We start from the raw sequence: 26940 nt of genomic DNA on the forward strand, positions 1-26940 counted from the left end.
TTTTTAAATCCTTATTTTATTACTTCTACAATTATTGCCTAATTAATTGTATACTATTTTATTTAGATATCCTTGTTTTGATTGGCCTAAACATGTTTGAACATGTTTTAATGTCTAAAGGACAATAATAAATCAATTTTGCGTCTTTCAAGTCATTTTAAATACATAGGTATATAATAAAGCTGTAGCTTAGTTTTAGGTTTAAAAAAACCTTAAAAGTAATTTATGAAAAAAAACGCTCAAAAAAGTAATATTATAGTGCTGTATAAACAATTTGCAATATTTTTGAGGTTAGTTTTCTTATTTCCTGTTTCAAGATGGCTGCTCAGCTTCTGTCCTAGACCGTTAGAACGTGTTTTGGGGGTACAGTGGGCTAAATTACTACACTCAGTTAAATGTTAGCTTGAAAAGTCTAACAAGTGCATTCGGGTGGGCATTGCATTCGGCTTTTGTTGCATTCTCGGCTGTATAAGTATGCGTGTATTTACATATGTATGTGGCTTTGTGTGTGTTAGTTAGCTTTTTGGGGTTTAGTTCTGTCGTCTGCCTACGTCACGGAAGTTCCGGCGCTGCTCTCCTTCGCCGGTTGAGTGGCGACACAGCAAAAAAAAAAAAGCTCTGCGCAAAAGGAGCAGCGCATAAACAAATATAAAATACTGGGAAACGTTGACGGCGGCAGCGACGTCAACCGAGGCAGTGACAGTGGCAGTGGCAGAGGCAGTGAGAGATGCAAAGCACCATATAGAAATCGGCGAACCGATCCGATTCCGATTCCGAGACCGAGACCGAATCCGAGCCCAATTCCCGACTCCCCGGCACCTTATAAATAAGCAGAGCCGCTGGCCGCCGCTTTCATTCTCTCGCAGTGTAAAGTGACATGAAAGTGACGACATTGGCGCACTGTAGCACGTCATGTATCAGCATGTCCAACCAAACAACAACACAAATCATATTCACGCCAATGGTGAGTTTATACCGTTAGCGTTACTCCATTTAACTGTTCTCTTGCTCCTCGCTCTACATTACTGTATACTATATATACCGTAATAGTATTTAATATTTTTTTTTTTTTTTTTTTTTTTTTTTTGCAAATTAGTGGTGATTGTTCGAAAAAAAAAAAAATTATTAACTCATATGATGAATTAAACTAAATGGCAACTGGTGATTTATATATATATTTTTTTTCTAATGTGTGCTAATTTGCGGAACAAACAATTCAAGTTGCAACCATGTGATTTTTTGAGAGATACTCTTATTTTTTTTTATGTGACTTTCATATATTTTATTTTTTTTTCTCCACTTTGCTGGAATGTGTTTGAAAAACGCATGCGCGGTTAACAACGGTAAATTACTGCCCGGCTAACGGTTTCAATGTGTATCCCCCCCCTTAATGTGTGTGAATGGTGTGGCCGTGTGTGTGTGTGTGTGTTAGTGTGTGAGTTGGGATTGCAATGGAACAGCTGTTCTCTCATCGACCAGACCCTAAGCCAAGTTCATAAAAGTTGCAATATATGTAAACATAACGGTACTGGAACACACCCACCCCCCCACAACATTACCACACCCCCCTTCCCCCTTCCCCCACGGCACTGCAAACAAATTAATTTAATTAGAATTCTAGACGAAAAAATGATTTTGACAAAATAATTCCAAAAAAGAACAGAAAACAGAACCCTCTGATAAGAATAGATTGTGTTATCTTTTAATATTTTTGTGTCTATAATTTGATATAATATTTTTTTAACGGTGTATGCGAGTACTCATTGATTGGCGAGCCGTCGTCTATGAAAGGGAATATTCGCGTGAAATTGGATCCCAAACGGCAACAAAAATCGTAAATACTCTGAATGATTTATGGCTCGAATGTGGGAACTGAACAGACTAATTGTTACTGACTATAAATGATAAAAACATGAATAAATAACAGTAACTTTTAAACTCTATTAGTTCTATGATTATAGTTATTTTTAAAAATATATCCCTTATCTGTTATCAGATATTATATAACCACTTCCCTCCATTACAATTTCCAATTTCACTTTCATTCGAGGCCCGTCCTTTCCACCCACAACGCCCCTCTTGTTACGCAATCGCCGAAAGCAGCCGCTTATCAGCCAGTGCTAACTGTACCCCAACCCAAGATACACACACACACACACACACGCACACTTACACACAGATAGGAATGAAGATACAGATACAGTTACAGTTACTTTTAGGCTCCATTGGTTTTTTGTCGGAATTGCTTGCCTATTTTTAGGGGCAGGCCACGCATTTCCGCTGAAAGTGCAAAATAAAAGAAATAAAAATAGAAAAAAAATAAATAAAAATAGAAGAAAAAGGTAGAAAGCTAAGCTGAAAGCCGGCTTTTGCTGAGATTTGTTTTTGGGCTGCCGGAAGCCGTCGAAAGCCAAAGCCAAAAGTTGCAGCCAAGCCCGTCAAGGACAAAGTCAAGGCAACACACAAAAGCATGGCGGATGCGTGCTAGTGTGTGTGTGAGTGGGTGGTTGGGCTGTTAAGGGTTAAGTGCTATGGGTGGCTGTCTTGAAGTGGCCGGAATGTGCACTTGACATCATTTTGGCAATGAGTTTGATGACAAAATAATTTCAAAATAAATTCATAAAAAATATATTTTTAATAATATTTAATTTTTTTTTTAATTTCCTAATTATCCATGTTATATAAGCAAAGAAATAAATCATTTTAATGAATAATAATCACATGCATTTATCCAAACAATTCCGCTTTGTCACTTTTAATCACACAATTACTCTTTTTTTCTTTACAATTACTCTTAATTTGTGTGGTTTTTAGTTTATTTTTTCTCATTCATGTTCTCTGTTTTAAGTGTTTTGTAATTATAGACCCCCTTTTTTCACTTTTTTGCCTTTTTCCCCCTTTTTTTTTTGCTTTGTATTTGATCTAGGAAGCTTAGTTAATTTTCAAGACTTAAGCCTCTTAAAACAAGACTCAAGTGCTTTTAATTAGATACCCCCTTTTTTTTATCTTTTTTTTTTTATTTTTTTTATTTCTACATAGAACAGTTAAAATTGTCAGTTGTAATAAATTAGACTTATTTCTTCTTGTATCTATCTATGGATAAAGAGATTTCTAGTTCTCTACGAACCATGATAGCTTCTTTTGGTCTAATCCTGACAAGAAAGGATATACTTTCTTGATTTTTTTTTTTTACAGATATAACCATTATACTTCTATCTTAACGATTTTAGTTCATTTGCTTAGCAGTTATGATTGGAACTTGGTATCTAAGGTAGTTATTTTAGGTTTCTAGGATCTCTACTCTACTCTACTACTAAAGAAGTATATTAATTTAATAGTTTTTGCATTTATAAAATTGTTTTTAAATATTTTAATATTAATATTAAAATTATAGAACCCTTAAGTACAGTCTCTATATATATTTCTCTTAATATAATAATATTTTTCTCTATAATTTCTGTTATTTAGTTCTCTGTAGTCCTTATTAATATTAACCTTGCAGTTGGCAGACTTCTTAGGGCCTCCTCATTACAAAAAAAAGGATTCTTTGTCTAGAGAGACATTAAAAATTTTTTTGGCCAAGGCTAAGACATTCGCCATTGTGGCCATTATTGCCCTTGGCTTTGTCATTCCGCTATTGGGCTATTGGGCTAGTGGGTGGCAAGTCCTTGCAGGACTACGTGCCACCTAAAGGGGCAGGCATCATCATCACCCAGCTCCCCAGAAACTTTTACGCGTTTTATGCGGCGCTCAGCAATGTGAGCAAATGTCGCCGCTGATTCGCTTGTCGAGGACGCTGTGGCGTCTGTTAACCGTTATCAGTGGCGGCGAGATGTCCTGACAAGGACATGTGGCAGGGCGCAGGCGCCATCTCAGTCTCTGCCACTGCCACTGCCACAGCCGCTGTCGCTGTCGCCGGCGAAAGCTCTCCCGAATCCCTACTTTTCGCTATTTTTAGCTCACAAATACACGGATATCTGGCAACGTCACCAGGAGCACCAGTAGCCAGGAGCCGGCTTTCGTTGCGTAAGTCCTGCGGAGGCGAGGGTCCTGCGGGCGAGCCATAAAAACAGGTGGCCTGGCAAAGGGGCGTGCCCCACAGATACACACACACACCCACACACACACACACCAGCACAATGTACACAAAGGCGCCACGTGTGGCAGTGTCTTCCAGGACAGAGTCTTGGCCCAAAAACTTTTCTGCTTAAAGAATCGTAAATATCCTTTTATGGGCAGACAGGGGGGCGGTAGGCTCTTAAATTACATTTTAAACTAGATACATCCTGCAGAGCCTTTTTACGCAAAACGAGCCTTTTCTAAAATTAATTGGTTTTTATCCTTCGAAGGAACTTAACTCGGAGCAGAAATCAGAGACAAAGGCTTTATGGCCTTTTGCTAACTTTGCCAACATGTGTGGCATGGAAGGGCTTGTAGTTATTTAAATTTGTTCTAAGGCGTGGATAGATAATGTATCTGAGAATCTTTTCAGGCATTAAGCTTGAAAATTGGAGGAGATTTCGAAAAAAAATAGACTTCCCTTTGGGTTATATAGGAATTTAAAGCATTTTCAAAGGAGAGCCCCTAGAAAAAATTCAAAAAATTAAAAAAAAAAAGTCACTCCCGGATTTAATACCGATTGATGCAGAATCTATATCTAGGAATCGTTTAAGGTATTCGGCTTGAGAATCGAATTAGTAAAGATATAGCCTTTGAAGTGGTTCTTACTGGCCTTTGAAGCGTTTTCGAAGGGTTCCCTTCGAAGGGGTACCAGAAAAATTGAAAAAAAAAATCTAAAAAATATTTTGTTCCCAGATTTTTTTATATATCGATGAAGAAATAATTCACAAATCTTTTAAGGTGTTTCGCTTGAGAATCGGTTAAGAATTAGCAAAGATATAGCCTTCAAAGTGGGTCTTACTGGCATTTGAAGCGTTTTTAGGGGGGAGCCCCCAGAAAAATTTGAAAGAAAATCGAAAAAATATTTTGCAGCCGGATTTTGATGTAGATTTATGGAGAATCGATCCACAAATCTTTTAAGATATTCCATTTGAAAATCGGATATGAATTAGCAAAAATATAGCCTTCGCTCGAGCTCATTTTGGCATTTGAAGCGTCATAGGGGCATTCCCGGTGTTTTTGATGGGGACCCCCTGGAAATTTTAAGAAAAATTTAAAAAAATATTTTGTTTCCAGATTTTGATGCAGGACGAAGGGGAATTATTCCAAAAATCATTTAAAACATTCCGATTGAGAATCAGATGAATATTGGCCGAGTTATAGCCTTCGAGAGGGTCCTATAGCCACCCCCGGCCTTTTTGAAGGGAAGCCCCTAAAAATTTGACAAAAAAACTTCAAAAAATTGTCTTTCCATATTTTAACACAGATCGTTGGAGAATTAATCCACAAATCGTTTAAGGTATTCCGCTTGAGAATCGGATGCAAATTGGCCAAGATATATGGAAATATGTCTTTGGCAAGTGGCCCTTTGTGCTTCCGACCCAATAAGTGACAATTTAATTTAAAAGTAGAGTTGGAGCCAGTTGGCCAAGTCTTATTTACCCTTGTGTGGAATACGAAATGTCGTGGGCCAATCGACCCACTCAAAAGGAGCAAGCCAGGAGGGGATGGAGGACGAACGACGAGCCTCTAAAATTCATTGAACGCCCACGGTGAAAACTTTTCCCTTTATAACTGGAGAAAGTGGTGTGCGTGTGTGTGGGAGTGTGTGTGTGAGTGGGGGTATCGCCATTGTCTTACGTCTGTGTGCGTGTCCTTGCTGGCTGGCTTACAAATAATTGAGTGGCGCCAGAGCAGGACAAAATAGAGGCGGGTTCAATGCCTCGCAGTGGCTCCCTCTACACATGTATCTGTTCCCTAGAAGGGGTCGGGCCCCCCTTCGTGCCACATTTTGGCCATCATGCCACCGCTTGGCAACAGCTTGAAAACACGGCCAATATTTTTATTTCAACAGGAGGAGCCATTAAGCTTGCATGAGGCATGTGGAAGAAAAGTTATTTTTTTTTTTTCGGGGTTATACTCCAGCGATTGGGATTCATTCGTACATGGACATGTGCGGTGTTGCCACCATGCATAAAAGATAACGGGAACGACATCCGAAATAGACGATGGAGCCCAAGGACGAACGTGGCCGCAAGTGCAGCTGTTTGTTGACGTTTTCCAATTAATTTACCGATTCAATCACATTTTATTTAAAATTTTTTTTGCGTAGAGACTCTTTTGAATCAAATTTGGTGAGATTGTGTGCTTTTATTAAAAAATTATATATATACTTTTTTTAAGGTTAGGTTTTAGAGGTGGTATGGTGGATGAATCGATTGTTATCGATAGAATAGAGATCTGTAAGAGAAATAATAATCTATAAAATTCACACAAAGAAACTACTTTCTTTGAAACTAATAATTGGATAAAGAAAATCATGTTACCTAGATATGATAAAATATTTATTTTTAGTATCTCAAGGTAATACGATTTTCTATCGGTTTTTATCGATGGAAGAGCTTAGAAACTCTTATAATAATCTATATAAGATTCTATAAGTCGCATAATGGAACTAATCTCTTTCTGTAACCAGTAATCTGATATAGAGTAGTCTTACCTAAAGATGATAGAATATATAGATCTCTCGATCTATTTATCGGTTATTATCGATAGAATTAAGAGCTTAGAAACTGAACCATTAAAATAATAAAGAGACTAAGATTACGGAACTAATTGTAACTAACTTTTAATCTTGTAACTAATAATCGGATATAGGAAATAGTCTTACCTAGAGATAGATCCTAGAGATATGATAGAATATATAGATCAAGAACCGCTAGGTAAGACGATTTTTTATCGGTTGTTATCGAATAGAATCAATAGCTTAAGTAAAGAAACTGAGTAAGCTTTTAAGAAGTCTTAATAATATATCCATTATAATACAGATTATAATCTGTATAAGATCTTATAAGTCTCCTCTCCATTAAACCAATCTCTCCGACTAATAATCGGCTATAGAAAATCGTCTTACCTAGAGATGATAGATCTATATGTTCGTATTTTGTTTTGTAAGCCCTTGTAGCCTCTCGTCCACTTGTACTTTTCCATTTAGATGAGCTTCTGCTGGGCTGGCACTATAAATGATTCTGCCAAATGAATTTATCGCTTTGTAATTATTACCGCCGATCATTAGCGTCATCGGGGACGTCGACTGCGACGCGGGCATAGCGCTGGGAGCGTCACGAGTCAAATAAAAATCAATTGAGTTAAATTGAAAAATGCCAGAAATAAAAGGCGAAACGACAATTTCCACAAACGATCGCAAAAATGCACTTGCCGTCGTTCAAGATCGCAGAATCGCAGATAATCTTAAGACTTGAAAGGTTTAAAAATAATATTACAAAGCCGGAAATAATAAAAATTTACATTTTGCCTAAAAAAGTTTTAAAATATTTGTCAAAAATATCGTAAATTTATTATTTTGATCCAGTAATTATTGGTTCGTGTCCTTGCTACGAAAAATAAGAATTCGAGAGCTTTCTTTTTCGAAAAAAAAACATTTTCGAGCTTCTAAGATTAATATAATTTTTAAAATTTCAAAACTTTTGTTAAATATATACTTAAAATCAATTTAAAAACCATTTAATACGATTTATATTCTTCTCTTAATCCGAAATCCCTTATGTTTAATTTCCATATTTTATTTATTTTTCGCCTTTTTAGTTAGCCAGGCATTTGTGAATGACCTTCGGGCTGGGGGCGGTGACAATGTCAAGGTCGTTGGTGACATAAATTAGCACCAAATGGTGTCGCAGTGTGCGTGTTCCAACCAAACACGTTAATACACTGAGAAATATATTTAATAAGCTTACTATTTAAGCTTCAAAAATCTCAAGATATCTTATCATTTAAATCGGAAGAAAAGGGGAAAAAAATATTTAAATCTTAAGAGCTTAGGTTTTTTTGGAATTTTATCAGTTTCCGTTTTTAAGGCCTTTTCAGAGTGTTATTAATTACTTAAGAAATTCATTTTGAGTGAAAAGTAACACTTGCATTTCGAATGAATTTTGCATTTGCACACTGGGCAGTGGCCACGCCCCTTTTCCTGTCCTCCTGTCAAGTGCACGACGAATGGCTCGCCTTGACATTGACTTTCTCGAGTTTTGAGATACCCACCGACCACCCACCGCCCTCCAGTGCACTTCGGGGAGCTTCAATTAACAAAAAAAAAAAGTCCAAGAGGAAAAAAAAAAATCGTTAAACGACAAACGATACATTTCAATTAAGACGAGAGAGCGGGAAACATTTCGACAGCATCCAATAAAGTCCATTTGGGAGGGGGGCGGTAGACTCAAAGGGGGCGGGACTGAAGGCGGGACTGAAGGCGGGGCTGGGCGGGGCGGCAACAGGAGGGGGTTGGCGGTGGAGGTGAGCAGGGCATGTCTGACGCAAATGGAGCAAGAAAATATTGAAATAATAGAAATTCATAAATAAATTGGAGCGTTTATGCCGCAAGAGATGTCACGAACAAGGGGTTATCATGAAAACTAAAAAGAATTATGTTTAAAATACAAATTGTTAATAATAATATTTACTAACTAAAATAGTTACTAAATAAATAATAATAATTGTATTTAAACATTTGTGCCGTAAGAGAACTCATGAAAAAGGGTTTATGTTGAAAACTTCAAAGAAAAATGTAAAAAAAAAATAATTTTTAATACTTATAGTTACTAATAATAAGTAAATAATATTAATAATAATAGTTACTAACTAAATAAAAAATAAAATTGTAATAAAATTAACAAAAATCATATTCACAAGTTAATTGCTTCTAATTAACTTTAAAATTTCATAAATATTGGTATTAAATAATAATTATAATCAAGTAATAATAATACTTATAGTTGCTAAGTTAGTTGCAATGCTAACTAACTAAATAAATAATAAAAATTGTAATAAAATTAATAAAAAAACATATCCTATACCTTTATTATAATCTCCATAAGTTAATAGCTTCTAATTAATTGTAAAATTTAACCAAAAAAGAAACCGGTTAACTTAAATATTAACTTTCCATTCGATATCCACTAGTTCTCACCTAATTTCTATCCAAAAACACCACGATGTGCTAACTAGATCAATAAAAATGAAATTAAGATAGCAATTCGTCAAATGGGTCATGCATAAACCGCAACAGCTCTGGTTATAACAAGTGGACAGCAGAATTTTTGGACAGGGACTTTGGGTCTTGAGTCTCGGGACTCGGGACTCGGGACTCAATGGGAGTCCGTTTGGGACTCTGGGCCATTGACATTTTGTTATGGGACTTGGCGAACGATACAGAACAAATCAATTAAGTGAATGGGGGAACGGGAACATGGTTTATTTTTGGGGGCAGCCATTTGTGGTTCGCGTGTCAGAGACGACGAGGAAAGGGTTTTTTTTTTTTTTTTGGGGCGAAAGACACAAGTGTCAGAGGTAAATCGATTCATCAGTTAGTTACTGAATCAATTCGTCAGTTGCCCAACCAACCAACCAACCAACCAATCGCATTTCAAATACCAAAACCAAAGACGTCTGGGAAGGCGAATAATTAGCACAAATATGAATTTGCGACACATGCTGAGGAGGAGAAGCTCTTCACGCGCCGTTTAATTAACAGCTCAACCAGAGCAATAAAATAAACAAATAATTTAAATTGAATTTTGAACCGGCAGGCCGTTTAAATAATTATTCAATGAATTGAAAAGAATGAAGATAGGAATAGTGACAGGAGAGTCTATCTTTTGAAAGTAATTACCATTTAAATTACTTAAATAATCAGTTTACTATTCACACTTAATTTCAATTGTAAAGTTTTTAAAATCTTGAAACTTAAGCGGCCATAAAAATAAGTCATTTTCATCTAATACTTAATTTTAATATTTATTTATTTTTCTAATTATCGACAGTTGGGCACAATACTTGGCCTCTGCTTGGGAATTTTGTGACGCGACACTCGTCATAAAGCCAACCGAAATGATAGAGATATATAGAATACTATATAGAACAAGATAGTCGTAGATTGTATACCCTTTCTCTGTGAAATTTAATTTTGAAAAGGAAATAGAAGACTGAAATTCAGGAGTTATCGATGGAAGAGATTACTTGTCCGTTAAAGTAGAGGGAAGGACAAACGGATAAGCGGACAAACTGACAGATTGTTTCTATTCCAAAATTTTAAGATATTCTATTTCCAAAATATCTATACAAAATATTCTATTTACTAAAATATTAAGAAATCTTTAAAGCTATAGATACTTCTAGTACTAGTAACTGTTATGGTTAGTACTAGACTATCTACACCTTAGATAGACTTATAGATATATAATACATAATACAATTCTTTTAGTCTCGATATATCTTAAGATAGATATATATCAAGCTATAGATCAAGACCTAATAGTACCCATAGTACCAGTTATAGATAGTACTAGACTAACTATAGGTAAATAGATAGAACTTTGATACACTTATAGATACTACTAGTACTAGAACCTGTTTATAGCCTAAATAGATTTTTTAAGCTAATATAAACAAAATTAGAAACAAATCCTGTTCAGTCTCAATATAATAATACATTTTAAGAAAGATATAGAGCTATAGATCAAGACCTACTTCCGTTATCAACTAACGATAAGAATAACAGATCTATAAAGAAAATCTATAACGGACACGCGGACACTTAACGGACAGTGTTGTTTCCAGCCCTCTCCTCTAAATAACGATATCTTCTGCACTTCCAAGTGTACAAATATTTACCAACACTGTAAGTATACGAAGAAGAGACCCAAATTTGTTGGCAATACGCCAATTGGGATGCATAAAGACCCCCATCCCGCCCCCACTCAGTGGTCAGACCCCCCAGCCCCGATGCCTGCTATGCATACTTGAAATTTTTATTTGCAGAAAAAAAAAAAAAATCAGTTTGTTTTTGGCCAAGAGGAAGATCGGGTGGTGGACAGTGGGCGCTGGGCGGTAGGCGGTGGACGGTGGGCGGTGGGCGGTGGACGGTGGGGTGGAAAGAAATTTGACTATGAAGCGCGTGATTATTACTCATTTAGTGGCGTCGGCGGCGGCGCTGACGCTAGCGTTGGCGTCGACGTTGGCGTCGCTGCACACATTGGCAGCGACTTCTTTGCGTCACTGGAGTTTATGGGAAAAGCGGGGCGGGATTTCAATACACTGGCAAAAAAAAAAAAACAAAGAAACAAGAGTATGATTTTTTATAGAATATTTTTGAATAAAAATTTTATGACTTTTTTGTCAAAAAAGATGAACGAACATGTGCTGATTTGTTATATCTATAGAAGCTATATAAAAATCGGATCATAAATCATCGCCAGATCGGGCGATTTATTAGGTTAATGGATTCTATTTATATTTTTTTTTTTCACCTGATTAATACTGAAACCCAATTTATCTAGTACAATTATCTTTATATTCTTTAGAAGATATTCATTTATTCGAATTGTAAATACCCTTTCTTTTTAAATGATATATTTTCATAATTTTTGTCATCATTCATACAGCTAGACGATTTCTATATCTTTCAGATCGGCCAAATGTATTAGCTTCATATTCATTAAGGATATCGACAATAGATACCTGGTACTTGTACGAAAGTCTGGTAAAGAACTAAGTTTTATTCTGGCACTGTTTTTTTTTTTTTTTTAACAAATTAAAAAATATTAATAGAGATGTATTGGAAATGTTAACTAATACCAGTAAGCCTACTAAGCCACCAAGTTGTTTGTTTAACAAACTCTTCACTTATCTTTGCAAATTTATTTGCAGTTTGTTTTTCGCATTAACGTGTCTAAATAATTAACGACTAGAAATCGGGCGACAAGCCCATGTATAATGTTCGAACTGCACATTAGCACAAAGGCTACGTGCAGTGATGGGCGTAGGTTCTATATATCGTAGGGTACAGTGATCTATAGGTTATAGAGTTCTATCCCAACTAGAAATATAAATTTCAAAGAGTAAGGTGGAAGATAGACTCTTAAAAGTCACTCTTCAAACAGCCTAAATGTCTGAAAAAATTAAAAACATTTTTTGTTTGGGGAGTGGAACTGCTTTAAAACTGCCATCATCATCTGCCACGCCCTCTGTCCGCCCTCTCTATTAATGGAGGAGGAATCATATGGGGTTTGGGTGGCTCGTGTTCCGTCTCAATTGACGATACACGTCTGGGACGTCATCTGACCATGTCGGCGGCTGTTTGGTTGTCAAGTGCTCTTGGGCCTGAGAGGTCTAAGAGGCCTAAGAAAGTGAAAACGAATCAAACGAAGAGTATCCACAAATTATAAGTGGTTGTCTATATGTAGGCAGTCTGATTCTTCTCGATAGAATTCGAAATTCGAATCATACCTACGTCACGTATACGTTGGGCCACAGTGCGTATGAGTGATATTTTCTTGGCTCAAAAAAATATACAAGAAATGAGAGATTTTTATCTTGTTTTTCTTTAATTTATATTTGTTTACAATTTATTCTAAATATTCTACAACTTTTTTTGAGGGAAAAAAAGATCGGAAAGTAATGTATCCGACCCACCCACTGTCCGCCTGCCCTGCCACGCCCCCTCGTCAAGTGATCAACAAAAACAAAATGTTCTACCAGGCCGCGTGACTTTTATGACAGAAGAAAAAAAAAAAAAAAATACATACATTGAGGGAAAAATAAAATAAAAGAAATAAAAGCAATAAGAATCGGCTAGAGGAGCAGAAGCGAAAAAGAGCTTAACACTAAGAATCGTTTATTTATGTTTATGTATCTGAACATATGTACATATATACAGGTATATACATATATAAGAATCGGACTATTTATTTATATATGTACAGCAGGGGTCAAAACAGTAGGGTTCTAAAGCAATGAAGAGTTTTTAATAGAGACTCTGAGGGCTAAGAGAAAAATATTACGTATACGCAGTGTAGGTTTTTTCTTCTAAAATATGAATATTTGATTTAATTTCAAGATTTAGAGACCAAGTATTGATAATAATAATAATTAAACATAACTATTAAAAGAAAATAGTAGTTATCAGCACTTTTTCTAAAAATTCCTCCAATTGCACCACAGTGCGTATACGTAATCTGAAAGTCAAGTCATAGAACTCTATAGATCTTTGATATTTTTTGGATCTAAATCACTGTCCTTTGCTATTTCTTGTGCGTATTTAAACGAAAGCGTGTATAACTGAAATTTTAATACATGTTTCTATGATATTTATTTTCGTACATGCATATATCGATTTGTTAAAACACTATTTTCATGATACGTATACGATTTTTGGGGGCAAGTCCAGCCGTGAGTCCAAGAACTGAACGGAAATAGTGCAAGAATATAGTAAAATATATATATATAGAGTATTAGGTATATAAACAGAGTGGGCTGATGAAATACCGAATGCCTCGTGGGTGAGAAAAATAAAGATCCAGAGAGTGACGTAGCATGGAGGTTGTTATTTTATTATTTTTTTTTTTTATCGGCACATGACCAAATCGGGGCCAAAGGGTGCCGTATCACCTCCATTAATAAGCGGACCAATTGAGGCAAATGAAATGCGCAACAAACAATTAATTGAGATGAGCCCATAAAGAAGGGAGATATATGGAGAAGAAAGAAAATAAAAATGTCCCATCTCTCGGGTAACGGTCCACTGCAGTTATTCGAGCGAGTAGAGTCCCGAGGTATTAGCCGAATAATTCGCTTTTCAAAATTGAATTTACAGTTATAAATAGCCAGCGAGAGAGAGAGGTAGTGGCAGAGAAGCCTGCCTGCCTTCACCTTGACAATTCTACAATCAAAAAAAAATATATATATACATATATATATAATAAAACCGTAGAAAAGCGACGCGTCGGCAAAAATTGCATAAATCAGTCAGGAGGAGGACTCTATACGTACAGGCGGTGTCACGTAGACATCAAGCGAAAAGCTGACGAGAGAAAGTCCAAGGAGAATACACAGAGAGAAAATAAAGTGTATATAAAATATATGGAAAAATATAAATTAGGAAAAATAAAAAACCTTACTTAGTATTATTAATTTAAAAGATTTGAGTTAAAAAAAATAATAATAATATTTCCTTATATCCTTAAATACTCTACTCTACTATTTCTCTCTCTGCATTAAGAAACAAACATGGCGAGAGAGAGAGCCAGTACGAGAGCATACATCTTCAGCATCCTAAGCTCGTTAAGCTTCGGCTATGCCTCTCGCTCAAACGAAGTCTGCAACGAGCGAACGAGTATGGCCTTCGGGTGGCGTTCGGGTCGGCGGCTGCGAAAAAAGCTTTACGGCTGGCGGACTATTTGACGCCGCCGACAATTGGGACGCGGACAGTTGCCTGAGAATTGCCGCCCACTGCGCTTGATATTTGTCGCGCCGTTTTTTCCCCGTTAGATTTCACGTTTCCCAATACCGATTTCCCCGTTTTCTGGCCGTTTCATATATTTTTTTTTTTTCGCTGAGAGCTGAAATTCGCGGCGAAATAATTTTAGCAACTTGTTATCCGTCCATGCCATGCGCGATAAAATATCACAACTATTTTGCTTGCAAAAAAACGCATGCAAAAATAATTCAACAGATAATAGAGGTGTGTGTGTGTGTGTGTGTGTGTATGTGTGTGGGTGGTGTTTTATTTTTCTCTCTCTGTATGAGTATATGTGTGTCTGTGTGTGGGTGTCATTCATTCATTTATTCAGAGTATCAATGATTCGTTGGAATGGATTTCGATTCTATTATTTTTTTTTGTTCAAGTGAAAAACAATATTCATTGCTAATCCATGTGTTTTATATTCTCTCTCTTCTCTTTTTTTCTCTCGGTGTTGCTGTGTGTTCCTTATCCTTATCGATATCCTGAAAACAGGACATAATGTGCCAACAAAAGCAACGAGCAACGGGACAATGTGTGCCAATGGGTCTCTTGGAACAGAAGGGCCCGAAGCGCCAGAGACCGACACATCAGGGACCGGGCGGATGCGGAAGCCGCTGGAGAGGAATGGCTCAGCGCAGAACCACACTGTTCACCTCGAGAGAAGGTATCTATTCCATTATTTACACTCAAATCTAAACAATTATTATTTAAATATTTACTTTTTTACATTTTTTTTTAAATAAATATGTCATTAGAGTTTGTTTTTGTCTCCAAATAGAAGCTATAACTTATAAACAAATAATATTTCTATCTCGATATGCTTTGAAAATATTTATGAATCTGTTTACAAATATTTTAGCTTAGTTTCAAGGGTTATTTTCTATTAACTTGGCCAAAAGATACGCGTGACTTGATTTTGGCACTAAACTGTCAATCAAATAATGGCTAAGTTTACAGTTCTATTTATGGATAGTTATTTAGACAACAAGATACCTAAAGATACTAAATTTTAACTCTCAAGTCTATAACTTTCTTTAATCCTAACTCTTTTTTCTTTTTATCCTTTCAGGCTGGGCCTCTTCAGTGGGGTGGCTTTAATTGTTGGAACTATGATAGGTAAGTTCCTAACCTAATTCTTATAAATAATAATATATTATATTATAATATATTATTCATCCAAAACAACCGACTCTAATCATATATCAGAGAACGTGGCGCCGACCCAACTCATTGAAATTGGAACAAAAATGCTAACATGGCCACAAAACACGCCATTTTCCTTGGACTCTGTGTCAAATGATTCTGTTTTTCTTGTTATTTTTTTTTTTTTTTCAATAAGTTTTTTTTCTTTTTTTTTTTTTTTTTTGTTTGTGTTATGTTGAGAACCGGTGAAAATTATTGTGGCACATTTTTTCATAAACTGGATGAGAAGGAGGCGCGCATGGCCAAAAATACGTACACATAATTTTAGATACGAGGTACATATTTACGCAGCTTCAGACGTAAATATATATCATATAGTATATGGTCTGTCTTCCTTCGTCAGTTGTGTGGGTGTCGGAGTGTGTAGATACGCAGAATTTGACGCAGAAAAGCGTCAGAAATCCGGAAAGTGTGCACGTTGTTGGGGGCTTTCGGTTTGGGGTTTTGGGAGGGATTAAGGGCAGCCATCCGCCCGGCATTCCTCTGAATCTGAACCACACTGGCGGTTAGCATAAAAGTTTAATCAGTAATTGAAACGTATTTAATTTCCAAGAATTTTTTGTTAGGAATCCTTCAACGGTTTTGGGGTTTTAATGTGGGTTTGGTTTTTTTCTTTGAACTAGTTCAGGAATGGGATATTTTTTATGAATTAAGGTAGGACAGACGGACAGAGGGACAAATTTTAATATTTTTACGATTTTCTATTCAAAAGGGATTAAAAAAATTACTTAAACAAGTTAATTTTGATGGGAAGAAGTCTTCTCCATAGGTTTAAGGCCCTTTAGGACTAAAAATAACAAAAAGTATTAACGGACAGACGGACAAACGGACAAGGATATATAGTTTATTGTCTTTTAAAAGTGTTAAAGGAACTAAACTTAGCACATTTATGATGAAAATTATCTTATAAATCAGTTAAGTCTCTGAAAGACTATATTTTGAACGAATCATTTGGAAATTCCAAACAAAAATGTATAAAGAATTAGCGGACAGACGGACAGATGGGCAAAACTGAAAAGTTAATAGTTAAAAATATCGCTTACCATAAAACCCAAACCACTTATTCCTCAAAACACGTTTATTTATGACATGAACGCCGGATATTATCGGTATTGCACTTTGACCTTAGGCAATGGCGCCAGTTGTGGCACGCATTCGTGTTACCAAATTGTTGCACGCTCTCACCTACAACCACCCAACCACTGAACCACCCACCCATCCAACCACTCGTCCTCTCGCCACAACCGAGAGGGTAGTTCGTTCTCTGCACGAGGCAGAAACCGTTATTTCCCGTTATTTTTTGAGCTTTTGTGGTGGAAGCTTTTTTGTGCCACAAGCGGCACACCGCCCACAAACCACCGCCCACCGCCCACCGCCCACTGATGACGTATTCATCGGCCCATAATACCAACCCCCACGCACCGACTCTAGCCACCCCCACTCTCATTAGCATAAACGAATCAAAAACATCGCGTGCTCCAATCAGCTGTTTTTCCACCCACTCACCAATACTGCAGCCTTAAAGTATGCAACAAAATACTAATACTAATACCAATGCATTTCTTCTATTTCCTAAAAAGGGTCTGGAATTTTTGTGTCACCCTCCGGTTTACTGGTTCGCACTGGTTCCGTTGGAGTTAGCTTTATAATCTGGCTTGCCTGTGGTCTGCTCTCTCTGCTGGGTAAGTACACCTCACACACACACACACACACACACACTCACACTCTCACAGACCACCTAATTAGGCGGCATTTGGGCCACGTGCAACTGACCCACTTACGGGCACAAGAGGCATGAGGCATGAGGCATGAGGCATGAGGCAAGTGGCCAAGTGGCCGTCATCCATCACAACTTGTTGCACGTCTGGCAGACGGCCAGCAGTGTGTTTAGAAGAGGATTCCCTTACCTTCTTCTTCTGTTGCACTGAACTTGCCCCAAAAACAGAAACTAAGAAAATATATTTTTTGCTAACTAATTAACCCTTTTTTTTTTAGGCGCTCTGGCATATGCTGAACTTGGCACAATGAACACATCGTCGGGGGCAGAGTGGGCGTACTTTATGGACGCCTATGGATCGGCGCCGGCGTTTCTGTTCTCATGGGTGTCGACCCTGGTGTTGAAGCCATCACAAATGGCTATAATATGCTTATCATTTGCCCAATATGCCGTCGAGGCATTTGTAACGGATTGTGATCCGCCGCGAGGCGTTGTCAAGATGGTTGCTTTGGTGGCCATTGGTAAGGATTATGGTTTATTTTTGAATATTGTTTTAAAATATTAATTTTAAGTCTTTGGTCACTCTTATTTGTTGTTTTTAACACAATTTGAATCATTAATTGCTATTATAGGTTAAAAATTTACTGTTAAAATAATAGTTTCACACTTTGGCCACACTAATTTATGATTTTTGAACTCGTTTCTGAAAATATTTCATTCTTTAATCATATCATTCTATTTTAAGTTCAAACTTTAGTGTTAAATTACTAATTTACAACTTTTTAACTCAATTTCGAATATATTTCATTTCCATTTTCCAAATTTTCAATAAAAATATTAGTTTGAGACTTTGGACCAATTCTGTTTTCATGAAGCTTCCGTTTGGATTTGAAGCTTCATTTCAAACATATTTCATTTTAATTTTCGAAATTTACCGTTAAAATAATAAGTTATTAAGATTTGGTCACACTAATATGCGATTTCAAGCTCTATTCTGATTATATTTCATTCTTATTTTCCAAATTTTTTCCTTAAAGTCATAGTTTCAGACATAAAACCAATTCCGTTTTGATTTAAAGCTTTGTTTCAAAAATATTTCGATATTGTTTTCATAATTTACCGTTAAAATAATATTTTTAAGCTTTGGCCACACTTTTTTGCAATTTTGAACTTCATTTTGAATCTCTATCGAAATGAGAGCTTTTTAGACCTTAAACTGGTTTTAAAACCATCCATTAACTTAATTCTTTTTTTTTTCTGCCCCTCTGGTACAGTGATGATCCTGTTCGTGAACTGCTACAGTGTCAACCTGGGCATGGCCGTGCAGAATATCTTCACAGCCGCCAAACTGGTGGCCGTGGTGATCGTGATCTGCGGCGGTGCCTACAAACTGATGCAGGGCAACACCCAGCACCTGGCGAATGCATTTAATGGACCGATGCCTAACGTGGGCGCCATCGCCACGGCCTTCTACACGGGCCTGTGGGCCTACGATGGCTGGAACAACCTGAACTACGTCACCGAGGAGATCAAGAACCCCAGCAAGAACCTACCCCGCTCCATCATCATCGGCATCCCCCTGGTGACCCTGTGCTATGCCCTCATCAACATCTCCTATTTGGCGGCCATGTCCCCCCAGGAGATGATCGAGTCGGAGGCGGTGGCGGTCACTTTTGGGAACCGCGTCCTCGGAGCGCTGGCGTGGCTCATGCCCCTCAGCGTCACCATCAGCACCTTTGGCAGTGCCAATGGCACGCTCTTCGCTGCCGGCCGGTAAGTTTTTATTTCCTAATTTGAATTAGGACTGATTTTGGATGAAGTTTCTATGAGAAGGGATAATAGCCACCAAACAATGGCTCTATCTTTGGCAATTTAAATCAGATTCTGCAGCGGAATACCTTAAAAGACTTGTGGATCAATTCTTTAATAATCTGCATCCGAGCCTCATCACAAATTATTTTTTCCATTTTTTGACAATTTTTCCTAAAGAGCTCCCTTGAAAAAATAAAGAATTCCATGAGGAACCAAATGTAGCCCAATCGGAGGCTATATCTCAGCCAATATTCATCCGAATTTAAAGCGGAATACCTTAACAGATTTTTGAAAAAATTCTTTATCATTCTGTATTAAAATATGGAAAAAAAATATTTTTCAGATTTTCTGTCAATTTTTCTAGGGTGTCCCCTTCAAAAATGCTCGAAATGTCAATATGGCCCACAATGAAGTCTATATCTTTGCCAATTCTTATCCGGTTCTGAAGTGGAATATCTTAAAAAATTTCTAGATAAATTCTCCATCAATCTCCATCAAAATCCGGGAGAAAAATATTTTTTACATTTTTTGTTAAATTTTCTGGGGTCTCCCCCTCTGAAATGCTGGAAATGCTCATATGACCCCCAGAAAATGCTATATCTCGGCCAATATTGATCCAATTCTGAAGAGGCATACTTTAAAAGTTTTATAGATCTATTTAATGTTCATTTCTATAAAAATCTAATCACAAATCCCATGAGATTTTCCAATTTTCATCCAAATTATAGCGTAGGCCCACATAAATAGGCAACATTTTTTGTTTTTTAATTATTAACCCTATAATATATTGATATAAACTGTAATCCTCTTACAGGCTCTGTTTCGCGGCCAGCCGAGAGGGTCACCTGCTGGATATTCTCTCCTACGTTCATATTCGCCGTCTGACACCTGCCCCAGGCCTGATATTCCACGTAAGTATTCAAAATCATCCAAATTTAGAGAAAGTTGTAATATTATTTAAATAATCTGCATACTATTATTAAATTAAAAATTCACAAGAAACTTAAATTCAACTACAAAACTCAAAATCTTGTATATAATTGTTAAAAAAAATATTATTTTATTGAAAAAAATGTGTTGCATGAATTTTATATTGAAGTAATTATGTTTTAATTTTTTAAATAATAGTTTCTGGTTGTAGTATCTTAAATTTATAATTACTTAAAAAATGATTATTTAAATTATTATTTCTAAATACAATTCCTGTATAAATAAAAGCCAAATAGAAAGTATAAAAAATAAAATACCCTGTAGATATATGTTAACCTGATCCGATCCCCAAAATCTAAACTCTCCTCTCGTTTCTTTTTTTTTTCTCTTTCTCTCCCTTTCTCTATCTGTCTCTATCGCTGTGCGTATGTTCCCGTTAAACCGTATACCGTATACCGTATCCGTGTCCGTCTACGTCACCAGTCGCTGATTGCCTCGGCAATGGTGCTCCACGGCACGATTGATTCGCTGATTGATTTCTTCAGCTTCACCGCCTGGATATTCTACGGCGGAGCCATGCTGGCCCTCATCGTGATGCGCTACACCAAGCCCAACTACCCGCGGCCCTACAAGGTGCCGATCATCATTCCCGTTGTGGTCTTGGCCATCTCCGTGTATCTGGTGGCGGCGCCCATTTTTGAGACGCCGCGCATCGAGTATCTCTACGCCATGATCTTTATATTCGCGGGCCTGATCTTCTATGTGCCGTTCGTTAAGTTGGGCATGACGCCGAGGTTTATGAGTGAGTATCTAAGGATAACAAAGGATTGCTTAAGTTAAGGACAAATTGACAGAAGGACAACCTAACAGGACATGAATTCTTGTGATTATAGAAGGTTCTATATGAAAGGTTTCAGCTCGAAGGACCAAAAGAAAGAAGGACTAATGACAAGACAAGACTTAAATGAGTAGAAACGGACAGAAGCGGACAAACGGACAGCTATTATTCTGGCTTTCTTTCAGAGGAAGTCTTCATACGAAAGCTTTTATCTCGAAGGACCAAAAGAAGGAAAGACTTATGACAAGACAAGACTTAAATGAGTAGAATTAGACAAATGGACAGGTTTTCTTCAAGCTGTCTTTTAAGGACCAAAAGTAGAAAGAAAATGTCAGACTAAAGAACAGAAATTGTAACAAACGAAAGAAAATATATGAAATTTTATTACAAAATCTATAATTATAGACTTCCTACTAATCTGCAAACCCCTTTCCCTTCCAGACAAAGTGACACTGTTCTTCCAGCTCCTGCTGGAGGTGGTGCCCACCTCCTCGATGGCCATGTTCGAGTAGATGGACTCCAGCCGAATGGGGAATGGAGGACCCAGGATGATGAGGAGAAGCAAATACATTCACTTATTTACTATACAAAACAAGGATATATTAGGAGTGAAGCCAGGGATGGCGGCAAGGGAAGGGAAGGAGTTTCGCGAGAGGATATAGAAATGATGGAACGATAGAGCAACCTATATTGATATATATTGACGTTGTCGTTGACAAAGTAATGCTAGAGAAACAAAAAAAAAAAACTATTTGAAATAGTCCTTTTATGCTATGAGCTGGTTACATTCAAAGATTATATATATATATATATATATATCTATATATATATATATATATATATATATATATATATATATATATATGTGCATATACAGATACATAGTACGTATGTATATCTTTATTGATTGTGTATTGTGTAGCGCGTCTAGGCCAAGTTGCATAGTTGATACGTACTATTATACAGACAAATCTATTTAAACATATATTTTTATGTTTTAGTACTTAGAGATCCAATAAAAAAGAACAAAAATTGAATAAAACACACACTCACATACACAAAAAACTGAAGAATATCCTTGCCAAGCGGTTGGAAGTGCTGAACGAAAGTCTGAAAAGAGTGGAAACTAGGTTGAGGTTGAAGTACAGTCCCGCCGGGAATCGAAATCGATATCAATATCGATATCGTGATCGAGATCACCACCAAGTACAGTACCCACCTAAAAAGGCAGCGACTTAAACCAACACTCGCCGCAGAGCTTTTCGCATCGATTTGTTATTAATTATTATTATTAATATATATTATTAATAATTTTGATCCTGTTCCCCAATCTCGATATATACAATATCTGCGTTGAATGCGAGTTTACCGATCTAGAGATCGATTTGAATAGCAATATTAATGTGTACATGTATGTGACAAAGTGATGTTTATGCAACAAAAAACTACAAAAACTAAAAAATAAAAAAACCTATTTAAAAAAAATGGACAAAAAACAAACCCCAACCGAATGTTTCTAACTTTGGCGCGAAAAGGAGGCGCGTTTTGAAAATCGTAGGACTGCAAAATAGGCATTAAAGATTTGTAATTGATACCAAAACACTGAAAAAAAAAATGTAAACAAAAAAATAGCAAAACTCGGTAAACCAAAAATAAAAACAAAAACCAAAACACTACTATAGAATAATTGCTAAACATTTTTTTTTTTTAAATTTTGCAATCATATGTTGGAGCTTTGAGGAATTCTTTTTTTTTTTTTTTACCAAAGCTAAGCCTAGAATTTAGAAAGACGGAAACACTATTATTACGTAATAGTACTACTATTATTACAAACTATTTTCGGTTTTTGATCCTTCGTGAAGGACTCCATGCACGAGTTAGAAAAAGACAACAGATGCCGACGCTGTGCCATCTCGCTCAGAACCAAGCGCCTGGCGCTTGAAAAAATATTCAAAAATATTGAAAAATTAAATATTTGAGTCTAGTACTGGCCGGAGTCAAAGCAAAAATAACTTTCTGACATTTTTTTAATTTTATATTTTATTGCAATGCTTCTCGTCTGTCTGAACCGATTTACAAAGAAGTTATAATTACCTATATCTATATAGATTTTTTCAAAAAACATACACAAACTTAAATAAATATTAAATATATATATATTATATTATATAATTTGTTAAGTTTATAAATATTATAATTTTTTATTACAAAACTATTTACAATGAGCTAAACGGTAACCAGAACAAATCGAAAATCTCTATCTATACATGTACCTACCAACTAATGACAAAATAATTGTATTATGTAAACCAGAAATTGAGGAAATAAAGTTTTTGAAACACATTTTCGATTCGAATTTTTCACTTGTTAATTAAGAGCAATAGGAATGCAAAGCATTATGGGGATACATAAATATATAATCTGAATCTATATGCATATTTTCATTGTTTATTTTTAGAAATTGTACAAAAACTTGCATAATTTAAATTCAGAATAACGCAAAATATATTGACGTTAATGTCTTGTATATTTTTCAACCATATTTCTGTATTTTAATTGCAATTAGGCTTCTATGAAGGTCTTGCCAGTTTAATCTTAAATATATTTGTTTTAAAAACCAAACAAGTACATAAATGCAGAAAGATAGCTTTTAAATTGCTTAAAAAAATCACAAATCTTAAACCTTTAAATTGAATTCTTGGCTCTTAAAAACATTTAAATACAAGCTCTAATTCATTCAGCGATAAGCTGTCTGGCAGCTGTGTGGCACAGAAGACTTTCCAGTTTCTGGGATTCTAAAAATTAATCCTCCATGAAATATATCCTCCTCGAGTTAGGTCTTCTTTTTCACTTCACGACTAACTGCATCCAGTTTGAACTCTGGGAACAGGATACCGATTTCTCGCATAGCAGACTCCTCGCTGTCGGATCCGTGGCAGGCATTTCTTGTATCGGATAAACCGTAGAGCGCCCGGATGCAGTCGGGATCACTGTAGACAGCTCGGAATACCTTGGTGGGTCCTAGAAGGCCTCGCCACTTTTTGATACACGCCTCTGACTGCAGGATGAGAGCATAGCAGGGACCACTGGATACCAAATAGACAATAAAAGATATTAATTAAGGGATACACTATGCGATTAAGAATCTTAGTACCTGTTCATGAAACTGGTTAGTCGGTGATAGAAGAACTTTCCGCGATGCTCCGCGTAGAACTTCGCGGAGAGCTCCTTTGTGATGTGCACCTCCTTCTGGTCCAGCACTGTGAAATTCTGGGCTATTAGCGCCCGGATCTGTTGCATGGCGTATGTATTCCGCAGCACATGCGGTTTAATAAGAGCCAAAGTTATTTCCATTATATCACTGAGCTTTTCAAATAGGTTCGATAATCGCTGCTGCTTCGGTGTCAAACTCTGCCTTTCTCTTTGGTATAAAAATGTGTTTTTTATCTAAAATAAATACATAAACATTTTATTAGAGGGACAATATAGAAATAATTATGTATTGTTTTACTACAAACCCAAAATATAAAGTTTTCTTTATCAATGTTGCCGGTTGCAATGTTTTAGAACATCAGCTGTTTAAATATTGGTGATGGGCGATCAGAAAGGTGTCGATGAATGAGTAGACATGGTTTTTATTGAATTTAACAGAATAATATCCAATATAATTGTAAAAGCTTAATTTATTATAAAAGGAAAAACTTAAATTGAGCTTCTTTTTAAATCGTCTGAGAAATTTCTACTTATTTAAACGAACTATTGTTATCGCAGTACTAAACTTATCGATAACTCCCGAGCGTCTTACCAACACTGGGCAATCAGCTGGCCGCATTACACAAGCAGCCGCTTCCATCAGATTCCCCGTCTTGTTTAACAGCAATTATATTAATTAAAAGATAGTCATGCCTTTCATGAAAGGACGCGAGCCGATCCGGCGTACCCTCAACTACCTGAATGCCGGCAAACTGGTCCTCAAGGACAAGGTTCGCATCTTCAGTGTCAACTACAACACATACGGCGATCATCACGCGGGCGCCAGGTAAGTTTCCGAATTGGATTATTCAATGGACTCCTAATAGCCACTCTTTGCAGGGACTTTGTCTTCTGGAACATCCCACAGATCCAGTTCAAGAACCCGGAAGTCCAGGTGCTCACCCTGAAGAACCTGACGCCCTCGCCGTTCGTGCGATGCTACTTTGAAGATGGCCGGGACATGCTGATCGACATTGAGGGCCGAAACAAGGACGATATCATCCAGCACCTGGTCCAGGTGGTTGGCAAGACGAGGTGAGTCATAAGAGCTGGTTATTCTGCTAAGAAATCTCCCCATATTACCCGAGAAATCCTAAAAAAAAACAAGGGACTTGGTCTGTTTTGTTTTCACTTTTGGTTTAAAAATCAGTTTCACTTTTAAATTAGAGTCACGACTTATTCTAATTGACAGATTTCTGTGTTACTTTTGTGGAAATCAATTTTAGCACTGATGAGGCATAAAGAGTAATGGGAGAAGCAGAAATACAAGTTATATGAAATCAGTAAATTTACTTAAGTGATTTGTTCCCTCGTTAGCAGCACACTTATATTTTGAATTTTTTTTCTTTTCAATTTCCAGAGAGCAACTGGACGCGGAGGCGCGCCTGAAGGAGAGCAAGGACAATCCGGCAAACTTTGGCTACGGCTGCGGCAGGCACTGCATCTGCGAGATACCCGGACAGGTGCGGTGTCCAGGAACAGTTCCTCTGCCCGAACAGATGCGTGGCAAATTCAAGTTTGCCCCCAAGTAGATGCTCCCGGTTGATTTTCCCGCCCTAATTTTTTTAATAAATTAATTATAAACTAAACTACACCGGCAAGGCTCGTCCATTGAGGTAGCAGCCAAAGTACCATGGCTTCGTCGTGGTCTCAGCGTCTCTTGGGGCGCTGCTGTCGGTGGTATGGGGCCGAGGATTTGCCATAGCGCTGGGAGGTGTCGCGGTCCTTGTTGAACTGATAGCGCTGAATGAAGGGCACGTTCGTCTCGCCTCTGCCCTGCGTGTTTAGCTCCAAATTGTCGTCCGTCTGACGCTCCAGCACCTTCAGCTTGGCCTCAATGGCACGTATGGCCTCCGATTTGCTAATCTTCTCCTCCCTCTTGCCGGTGCCCAGAGCTGGGATCTCGATGCGTGGCTTTGGTTTCTGCAGGTCGTCCTGAAAACGACAAAGATTATAGCTTATAGATAGCTCCACTTCTTTGTCCACTTACGTATTTGATATTCTTGGCCAGACGCACGGCGATCGATCGATTTCCAACGTTGGAGCCGTCAAGTTTCATCAGCGCATTGGTGGCTCCTTCGTTCTGAAAGGTGCAAGATTCTTTATATGGATGAGAGGGAAGGCAGTCCAGCGCCTGAACACTCACCTGAGCGAAGGTGACGAAAGCGTAGCCGCGAGATTGGCCGACCATGGGGCCTCCTTTGTGGAAGAGCATGTCGAACTTCTCGATGGGGCCGCATTTTTGCATCAGTTTGAGTAGTTGAAACCGATTGGGGGCAATGCAAAGGGTCTATTAGCACCGTCGAAGCATATTTATGAAATTATTTTTCAACTTACTCGGTGATGCGAGAATCGAGATTTCCGACCCAAATACGTCGCTGCTCCTCGGAGTTTCCAGTCGTGCTGCTGGTACTTGTGCCACTGGAACTGGTCTGAAATGGTAGTCAGTTTATTATAGTTTCAACGCAATTCGCAAAATATGTTTTGTACGCACCGCACTTGCCATTTTCTTAAAGCCTAAAACAAACTAAGAAACGAAAGAATTTTTGTGTATAGGTGGTGAATTGCGGTCAGCTGGCTGCTGTTTATCGTTTATCGGAATAAAGTTCACCACGATTAAAGTGTTGGAAAAGACGATAAGCATTGTTCTATAATTTGAATTTTAATTAAATTGAAAGATAAAAAAAACATTAAATAAACAAATAATGAAATCATATATAATCTAATATCATATCAAGACTTATTTTATTAATC

General features: G+C 37.1%; 4 protein-coding genes across 6 annotated transcripts; 2 read left to right on the forward strand and 2 right to left on the reverse strand.

The window, feature by feature from the left end:
• Nucleotides 1-842: 842 nt before the first annotated feature.
• Nucleotides 843-23277, forward strand: LOC6505045 (b(0,+)-type amino acid transporter 1). Of its 2 annotated transcripts, none has more exons than XM_032451963.2 (9): nucleotides 843-964; nucleotides 14927-15098; nucleotides 15504-15550; nucleotides 17218-17319; nucleotides 17633-17875; nucleotides 18629-19127; nucleotides 19981-20077; nucleotides 20580-20898; nucleotides 21376-23277. In XM_032451963.2, exons 1-9 carry the CDS (start codon nucleotides 913-915, stop codon nucleotides 21444-21446), a joined length of 1602 nt encoding a protein of 533 aa, XP_032307854.1. In that variant the 5' UTR covers nucleotides 843-912; the 3' UTR covers nucleotides 21447-23277. The 2 variants fall into 2 exon arrangements, with proteins under 2 accessions (XP_032307854.1, XP_032307853.1); XM_032451962.2 differs by lacking the exon at nucleotides 843-964 and adding an exon at nucleotides 14371-14653.
• A 291-nt stretch (nucleotides 23278-23568) lies between these two features.
• Nucleotides 23569-24617, reverse strand: LOC6505221 (nucleoside diphosphate kinase 6). The gene is made up of 3 exons (XM_001965534.4): nucleotides 24453-24617; nucleotides 24089-24381; nucleotides 23569-24020 (listed from the first exon to the last, which is right to left on the reverse strand). The coding sequence occupies exons 2-3, from the start codon at nucleotides 24286-24288 to the stop codon at nucleotides 23768-23770; spliced, it is 453 nt and encodes a 150-aa protein (XP_001965570.1). The 5' UTR covers nucleotides 24289-24381; nucleotides 24453-24617; the 3' UTR covers nucleotides 23569-23767.
• Nucleotides 24618-24733: 116 nt separating this feature from the next.
• Nucleotides 24734-25775, forward strand: LOC6505046 (probable 28S ribosomal protein S25, mitochondrial). The gene is made up of 3 exons (XM_001965533.4): nucleotides 24734-24973; nucleotides 25027-25221; nucleotides 25547-25775. Exons 1-3 carry the CDS (start codon nucleotides 24837-24839, stop codon nucleotides 25716-25718), a joined length of 504 nt encoding a protein of 167 aa, XP_001965569.1. The 5' UTR covers nucleotides 24734-24836; the 3' UTR covers nucleotides 25719-25775.
• Nucleotides 25307-26802, reverse strand: LOC6505220 (probable RNA-binding protein 18). Of its 2 annotated transcripts, none has more exons than XM_001965532.4 (5): nucleotides 26681-26802; nucleotides 26524-26618; nucleotides 26333-26453; nucleotides 26177-26269; nucleotides 25307-26121 (listed from the first exon to the last, which is right to left on the reverse strand). In XM_001965532.4, exons 1-5 carry the CDS (start codon nucleotides 26690-26692, stop codon nucleotides 25837-25839), a joined length of 606 nt encoding a protein of 201 aa, XP_001965568.2. In that variant the 5' UTR covers nucleotides 26693-26802; the 3' UTR covers nucleotides 25307-25836. The 2 variants fall into 2 exon arrangements, with proteins under 2 accessions (XP_001965568.2, XP_014760323.1); XM_014904837.3 differs by having other exon boundaries at nucleotides 26333-26407; nucleotides 26681-26743.
• Nucleotides 26803-26940: the final 138 nt, after the last annotated feature.

The sequence above is a fragment of the Drosophila ananassae genome, chromosome XR, assembly GCF_017639315.1.
Source record: "Drosophila ananassae strain 14024-0371.13 chromosome XR, ASM1763931v2, whole genome shotgun sequence".
Taxonomy (NCBI): Eukaryota; Metazoa; Arthropoda; class Insecta; order Diptera; family Drosophilidae; genus Drosophila; species Drosophila ananassae.

Coding starts and splice junctions, on each gene's coding strand:
- LOC6505045 (XM_032451962.2), top strand. CDS start 14,581: ATGCGCGATAAAATATCACAACTATTTTGCTTGCAAAAAAACGCATGC. Junction 15,099..15,503: donor ACTGTTCACCTCGAGAGAAG/GTATCTATTCCA, acceptor TTATCCTTTCAG/GCTGGGCCTCTTCAGTGGGG. Junction 19,128..19,980: donor ACGCTCTTCGCTGCCGGCCG/GTAAGTTTTTAT, acceptor ATCCTCTTACAG/GCTCTGTTTCGCGGCCAGCC.
- LOC6505221 (XM_001965534.4), bottom strand. CDS start 24,288: ATGGAAATAACTTTGGCTCTTATTAAACCGCATGTGCTGCGGAATACA. Junction 24,021..24,088: donor CTAACCAGTTTCATGAACAG/GTACTAAGATTC, acceptor TTTGGTATCCAG/TGGTCCCTGCTATGCTCTCA.
- LOC6505046 (XM_001965533.4), top strand. CDS start 24,837: ATGCCTTTCATGAAAGGACGCGAGCCGATCCGGCGTACCCTCAACTAC. Junction 24,974..25,026: donor GATCATCACGCGGGCGCCAG/GTAAGTTTCCGA, acceptor CACTCTTTGCAG/GGACTTTGTCTTCTGGAACA. Junction 25,222..25,546: donor CAGGTGGTTGGCAAGACGAG/GTGAGTCATAAG, acceptor TTCAATTTCCAG/AGAGCAACTGGACGCGGAGG.
- LOC6505220 (XM_001965532.4), bottom strand. Junction 26,454..26,523: donor CTCGATTCTCGCATCACCGA/GTAAGTTGAAAA, acceptor TGCCCCCAATCG/GTTTCAACTACTCAAACTGA. Junction 26,122..26,176: donor TGGCCAAGAATATCAAATAC/GTAAGTGGACAA, acceptor TGTCGTTTTCAG/GACGACCTGCAGAAACCAAA.